The 7,699-nt window shown below is 45.1% G+C and overlaps 1 protein-coding gene across 2 annotated transcripts in view; it reads right to left on the bottom strand.

Moving 5' to 3' along the window:
- Nucleotides 1–206: 206 nt before the first annotated feature.
- The window catches only part of ACSL3 (acyl-CoA synthetase long chain family member 3), a 74,559-nt gene continuing 67,066 nt past the window's right edge, over nt 207–7,699 (bottom strand). For both annotated transcript variants that reach the window (XM_042950301.1, XM_042950300.1), the window contains 2 exons: nt 6,284–6,441; nt 207–931 (listed from right to left, as the gene is read on the bottom strand). In XM_042950301.1, coding sequence (XP_042806235.1) covers nt 774–931; nt 6,284–6,441 — 316 coding nt within the window. In that variant the 3' untranslated portion in view covers nt 207–773. The remainder of the gene's footprint in view (nt 932–6,283; nt 6,442–7,699) is intronic.

Here is a 7,699-nt window from a genome sequence, read left to right as displayed (position 1 = left end):
TACCTAGAAGACCCTGAACATTCTGAGCATCAGCCACTGGACACTAATTATCCACTGGTGCTACACCTGCCGTGTTTTCTTCTTTGCTACTGAACCTAACGCCCTAGTGCTATTTCGTTTCATGCAGCACCAACCAAACTGCATTGTTTCCCTAATAAAAAATAAATACATAAAGAAGACGCTGCCAGGCATATATTCACAAGGTCTCAATTTCTCAAAACATAAGCGTGGGTATATTTATTTCTCTCAAATGCATACAAGACAATAATTACACAGCAACAAATCTTTTGTTCAACAATGATTTGATTCATAAGCGTCTGAATTTACATAATTTCACATCCATACCCTTGCATTTTTAAATACTGTAAGTAAAAAAGCCCCCCAAATAACCAATTCTTATATTTCCTATTTATCCCTCTATACATCCAAACTTTAAAAAGTTACAAACTCAACATTATACAGAACATATAAATCATGTTTAAAAACTTGAGGTTTTAAAATCACCGTTCCCCAAAATGATTCGGAAAGTCCTCATGCTGACAAGTGCAGTCCTAGGTGGTAAGTTGGAAAGGGGCAAGAAAGAAGAGGCAGACACCAGTTTGCTGTCTTAATGTTTTACTAATCCTGTCAGTAAAAATGGCGACGTCATGAGAAGTAACAGTTTAGGCTTTAATACGAAGAATGGGGTTTGCCTCACAGCTGGAGACACGCGCTTCAAGTATTTTCCTATTTGATCTGAGCTCCCTGTAGCAAACGGTGCTGAGAGAGAAGAACTACTTTCTTCCGTACATCCGCTCAATGTCCGCCTGGTAATGTGTTTTAAGCTCTTTGCGTTTCAGCTTGAAGGCGTCTGTCACCAGGCCAGTTTCGGGGGTCCACGGTTCAGGGCTCAAACGAATTTTTACTGGAATTTCAAATTTTTCTAGACTTGCTGAGATGGTGGAAAAGAAAAAAAATAAAACATAAATGCAAAGGCATGAAAAATGTGCAATTATGATTCTTAGCGAACAGTGTAACTTCCCCAATCTTTGGTGAACACCCAACATCCCACGAACCTCGCTCGTGATAATCCATGCCTCAAAAAAGGCTAGTAGAAGTACAAATAAATAAACAAAAAATAGATACGTAGGAGAACTGTAACAGCAAAAAGCCATTTAAAAAATCTACCTGACCGCCAACAGAATGAGTTGGATTAAGTTAAGATACAGGCACATAGGGCGCCCGGGTGGCTCAGTCAGTTAACCGTCGGATTTCAGCTCAGGTCAGGATCTCACAACTCACAATCATGAGATCGCGCCCCACGTCAAAAACAAAAACAAAAACTGGAATATAATAGGCATAAAATGGAATATAATTCAGTCATTAAAAATGAGTTAGATCTATATGGCATGGGTGTGTAAAGATATGTGCAATATATCGTTAGGCTAAAAAGAGGTAGTTTTTTTTAATACTAGACAAATGTTACACAGGTAGATATTCAGGACGAGAAGGATACACACCAAACCATAAAACAGACACCTCTGGGGCCTAAGAGGGAGGATTAAGGAAAAGCAAATGTCACACACCTATTTGTTTCGAGTTTACTGTAAAGAGCATAATCACTTTAACTAATAAAGTTTAAAGAGGACCCTGTCATTGAAGCTTGTCAGCATATTCAGCAGAAGCTATGAGGACACAATGTTTGCTCACTATCGTGTTCCTAACACACTGTTGGATACCCAGGAGGTTCTCAATAGCAGAGGGCTGGAGAGGGAGAGAGGGATGGGAAAGGAAAGGGAGGGATGGGGACAGGGAGGGAAAACAGGGAGATGTTGTTTTGAAGGAATATGTTTCTTTAATAAGAAGGGTTTATTTTTCAGCATTCGTTCAACAAATAAATATTCATTGAAAAAATACCACGCAAAGTGCTTTACTAAGCACTCTTTAAAATATACAAAAAACGGGGCGCGTGGGTGGCTCAGTCAGTTAAGCATCCGACTTCTGTTCAGTTCATGATCTTGCAGTTTGTGGGTCGCGCTCTGTGCTGACAGCTCAGGTCATGATCTCACAGTTCATGGGTTGGAGCCCCGCGTAGGGTTCTGTGTCTCCCCCTCTCTCTGCCCCTGCCCTGCTCATGCTCTGTCTCTGTCTCTCAATAATAAAGAAACGTTGAAAAAAAAAATTTTTTTTAAATACAAAGATAGTTTCTGTTCTCAAGTGGTATTACAATCTAACAAGGATAAAGAGGTAAACAGGTAAATACACGCTTACTCGCTCACTAAATTGAAGACGGGTTAAGTGCCTTGGGAGCAAAAGAGGTATTCGTTTTAACTTGTAAACATAAACACTGACATACCAAGGTTTTCTTCTTGGAAGATTACAACTATTTCAGGAGTGGTACAATAAGAAAAATAGGTAGGATTCAGTAGGCAGAGAAGGAAAGATTAGGACCTGAGGTCCCCCGGTAGGGAAGAAAACACATCTTCTGGAACAATGCTGGGAGTGTCCGACCACAGCAAACCCCCTCAGGCGTTAAGGTTCCGCTTAAGAATGTAACAGACCCCACCGGCTCCCCCTCAGGTTCCCCTCAGGAATCTGACTCAAGACCTGACTAAAAAGTAAGTAGCAGACTTACTTTTAGGTGTCACCCGTAGGGAAAAGATGTGCCCACAGACCACCCCTCACACAGTGGAATCGGGCCAATCAGAACTGGACAACGCAGCACCTTGACTTATCCAGCCAGCAAGGGTAGGACCTGAGAGGCGGGCGGTGACCAGAACCTTATAAGAAACAAGGGCCCTCGCCTATAGTCGCGGCCATTCACTTTCCAATGTCCTCTCTGTAAAGACGGCTTTCCTACCATTCTTCCTTTCTGATCTTATCCCCAGTCAACTTCCTCCTGCTGCTCATTCAGTGCCCACTTCTTCATTCTTCAAAGCAGCGGGACAACGAACCTCGGGCATTGAGGTAAAAGTCCTGCGACAGTGGGGCACTTGGGTGGCTCAGTCAGTTAAGTGTCCGACTCTTAATTTCAGCTTAGGTCATGATCTCGCAGTTTGAGTTCAAGCCCCACATCAGGCTCTGCGCTAACAGGGCAGAACCTGCCTGGGGTTCTCCCTCCCTCTCTCTCTGTCCCTCCTCTGTTTGCTCGCTCTCTCTCTCTCTCTGTCAAAATAAATAAACTTAAAAAAAAAAAACTTTAAAGTTAAAAAAAAAAAAACCAACAACTATTTCAAGAGTGCTTTGCTAGAGGGAAAACCACTGTTAGCAAAAGCAGCCAGGCCCGGACCTCAGGACTCAAGGGGCAGAGGAGTCTGGCACTCCGTAGATGTGGGAGAGACTAAAAAGCACACACTGGAGACCACATTTAAGGTTTTCAATCTCGAACTGCTCGGTACTGGACTCTGTGCCTTGACTCAAGATTATGTCATGTGTAGTGATAGCCTCCACTCAGGAAAATAAATGCAGCTACAGCTACGTGACCCGTCAGAGGAAGGAGCGCTGTAATGGGAATAGTCCTTTTTTATTTTGTGTCTGTACGTATGTTAAAGCAACTATTTATATTTTCTTCCTTCTGATTCTGTCATAACAGACATTAAAAAACTTTATATCACTGTATTTAAGTTACAGGAGGGGCCCCTGGGTGACTCAGTCGGTTGAGCATCCCACTTCGGCTCAAGTCACAATCTTGTGGTTTGTGGGTCCAGACCCCGTGTCAGGCTCTGTGCTGACAGCTCGGAGCCTGGAGCCTGCTTCGGATTCTGTCTCCCTCTCTCTCTGCCCCTCCCCCACTCGTGCTCTGTCTCTCTCTCAAAAATAAGTAAAAACATTAAAAAAAATTTAAGTGACAGGATATCACAGAAGATAAGAAGAGTAAAAATCACTCACATGGTGTGTACCCTCTTCTGCGGAAAAGGCTGATGTGTTTTCAGTTGTGTGCAGGGCGGACGTAGCACATCAGGGGGGAGTCTTTGTTACTGTCCTTGCTTAGAAATCAACTAAGCTCTAAGGAGATGTACACGGGGGCCAGGCTGACAAGTCGCGGACTGGGAAGGTCCATTTTATGTATCGACCAGGCTACATCCGAGTTCCCAGTTATTTAGTTGAACGCTAGTCCACGGGTTGAAGATATTTTGTACATATGATTAAGTCCATAATCAGTTTGCTTTATGGGAGGAAAACTGTCTCAGATAAACAGTGGGTCCAATTCGGTCCACTGAAAGGCCGTAGGAGCAGAGCTGAGGCAGTCTGCCCTATGGATTCCCAGCTTTGCCTAGTCGGCCCCCAAAGATCCCGGAAACCAAGTCTCCACAGTAAGTCTCCGTCTATAACCTACTAATTCAGAGGACAGAGCATTTTACTTAAGAATGAGGTTCGGGGCGCCTGGGTGGCTCAGTCGGTTGAGCGTCCGACTTCAGCTCGGGTCACGATCTCGCGGTCCGTGAGTTCGAGCCCCGCGTCGGGCTCTGGGCTGATGGCTCAGAGCCTGGAGCCTGCTTCTGATTCTGTGTCTCCCTCTCTCTCTGCCCCTCCCCGTTCATGCTCTGTCTCTCTGTCTCAAAGGTGAATAAATGTTAAAAAAAAAAAAAAATTAAAAAAAAAAAAAAGAATGAGGTTGGATCCCTTCTTCACATCACATAAAAATGAACTCTGATGGATCCAGTAAGAGCTGAAAGTAAGAGCTGAAACTAAAGTTCTTAGAATGAAACACAGGACTGTCATTTGAATCAGGCAGTGGTTTCTCAGATGTGGCACCAGAAGCACAAGCAACAGAAGGGGGGAAAATGTATCTTCCAACATTAAAGCTCTTATACTTCAAAGGATACCATGAAAGAAAGTAAAAACACAGGGACGGACGCCTGCGTAGCTCAGTCCCTTAAGCGTCCTACTCTTGATTTCGGCTCAGGTCATGATCTCACAATTTGTGGGTTGAAGCCCCATGTCAGGCTGTGTGCTGACAGCTCAGAGCCTGGAGCCTGCTCTGGATTCTCTGTCTCCCTCTCTCTGCCCCTCCTCCACTTGTTTTCTCTGTCTCTGTCTCTGTCTCTCTCTCTCTCAAAATAAATGAACATTAAAAAAAGTAAAAATACAGCCCACAGAATGGGAAAAAATATTTACAAATTTCTTATCCGATTACAGCCTTGTGCCTGGAATATATAAAGAACTTGTACAACTCAATAATAAAAAGGCAATCCTATTTAAAAAATGGGCAAAGTCCAGCTTCGGCTCAGGTCATGATCTCGCAGTTTGTGAGTTCAAGCCCCGCGTCGGGCTCTGTGCTGACACCGTGGAGCCTGGAGCCTGCTTTGGATTCTGTGTCTCCTCCTCTCTCTCTGCCCCTCCCCCACTCATGCTCTGTCTCTCTCTCTCAAGAATAAATAAACTTAAAAAAAAATTTTTTTTTAATGGGCAAAGGATCTGAATAGATATTTCTCTAGAAGATATACAATGGCTACTAAATATAAGAAAAGATGCTCAACATCATTAGCCACCAGGAAAATATAAATCAAAACCACAAGACCCCATACTTCATACCCAGTAGGATGGCTAGAAGCCAAAGGATGAACAGTAACTAACCAGTGTTGCAAGGCTGTGGGGAAACTGGAAGCCAACACTGATGGGAATGGCGAGAGGATGTCACCGTTTTAGAAAACAGTTTGGGAAATACTTGGAAAAAAGTATTCCGGTAAACAGTCTGGTACTTCCTCAAAAGGTTCAACATAAAGTTAACACAGGCCTAGCAACTCCACCCTGATGTATCTTCCCAGAAGGGAGCATGGCCACACAAAACCTGCACCTGAATGTTCAGAGCAGCATTCTTCATTACCAACCCAAAGCAGAACAACCCAAATGTCCCAGTCTCGTTGCGGCCCCCCAACATACATACACACACACACACACACACACACACACACACACACACACACACACACGGGGTACAGGACCTATCCGTATCAGCAGCTCCCAGTACACTAACAGTGTAGAAAACGCAAGAAGAGAGCCTTGGACAGTTCAGGGTGGGCCAGGGTGGCCAGGAAACAGCTGAGGTAAGAGAGCAAGGGCCAACCCAGAAGACAGAAGCTGCAGAGGCCAGAACATTCCGACTCATGCACATGAGCCACGGGAGCAGGTGACGCGAGCCCTGTGGACGCACTGGGATGCAGGCCTGACCAGCATGTGCCTCCATCCAACGGCAGGGAAACACCAGGAATCGGCGTCACCGGGCCTGTGATACAAGAGCCTACGTAATAAATTCAAGCGCTCTCTCCTCTCGGGCCTTAGGGTCCGGCTGCCACTCACTCACCTGAAACAGCAGCTTCGGAAAGCACTTTGAGCACCTCGTTCTCCATTTCACAGCTGTTGCACAGTTCCTCCCACGTCCCCTGAAGTCCCTTCTTCCGGGCGAGTTCCGTTAGTTCCTTTTGATTTGGCACGACAAATCCAATGACGTAGGAATGGTAACTGCGATACACGAAGGACAACGTGGCTGAGGCACCGTGCTTACCAACGACACAGACGCGGCTGCAATCAGCCCGGGACTACTCGAAAGGACACACACGAGGCGTGTTTGGTACCAGCCCACTCATTTCAAGCGACGGCCACCGCGACTGCCCGATTCGCCATGGGCTCCAGGCTCTGACAGAGCTCACTGCTAAGCACACCTTAATCTGATACTTGATGACAAAGTTCAAACATGTGTAACTGTTACCAATAGCTCCGTGGATACATCTCTTAAAAGAAAATTACAAGTATTAGAAAAATCTGCTTTTAAAAAAGTTTGTCATTCACATCAACTGGCTAAACAAAAATAAAAGCTAATGTAAATTTGAAGTTAGATCTAAAGATGGGGCGTCTGGGTGGCTCAGCGGGTTCATCGTCTGACTTCGGCTCAGGTCATGACCTTGCAGTTCGTGAGTTCAAGCCCCGCATCCGGCTCTGTGCTGCCGGCTCAGAGCCTGGAGCCTGTTTCAGATTCTGTGTCTCCCTCTCCCCTCTCTCTCTGCCCCTCCCCCACTTGTGCTCGCTCTCAAAAATAAACATTAAAGAAAAAAAGTTGTGTCTAAAGAAATTTGGGAGCAAATCAAAGTAACGTGGTTGTATTCTTTTCTTTTGTTATCATGAGCATTTGGTGACAGAGCCTTAGGTGGCCTGCCCATGGCACTACGGAATGGCAAGCAGTGTGCCAGGGAGAGAAGGGCGGTCTGATTACTATCACACACGTAAAATCCAGAACTGTAGCATCGCTAAAAAAGTTACCTCATAGCTAATTAAAGGGCAGAATAATTTATAATTCAATGAAGTAAATCTTTAAAATCTCGAAAGTTTCTAAGTTGGTTCTTCTGGCAGCAGATTTTACTTTTTCATAATCACCACTTTATCAACTGCTGTGGTGTGGTTCCCTGGCTGCCCACAAAGTAGCTGATCACGAACAGCGGAGAATAATTTCCCCCCAGAACACCGCAGTGCCAGTCTGAGATTCCGGCACATTTCCCAAGAATACACTTCTGGGATTTTTAACTTTAAGCTCTCCTTCCCAGCTGCCTCTATTATCATCACGGACTAGAGATGCTATGTGTTCAGCCACAGCTTAACGTAGCTTAAGGCAGAAGCCCTCGGCCCGGCCCGGGTCCCAAGCAGGCCCAGGTTTAGAGCAGGATGATGAGTGCTGAGCGGAGTGTGGCTTGGTGACTCTGTTTCTCCAACTTCCTTCCTCACCCCC

This window comes from Panthera leo, chromosome C1 (assembly GCF_018350215.1).
Source record: "Panthera leo isolate Ple1 chromosome C1, P.leo_Ple1_pat1.1, whole genome shotgun sequence".
Taxonomy (NCBI): domain Eukaryota; kingdom Metazoa; phylum Chordata; class Mammalia; order Carnivora; family Felidae; genus Panthera; species Panthera leo.
The sequence above is the reverse complement of the archived record's forward strand: the minus strand, read 5'-3'. Positions and strand labels throughout refer to the sequence as shown.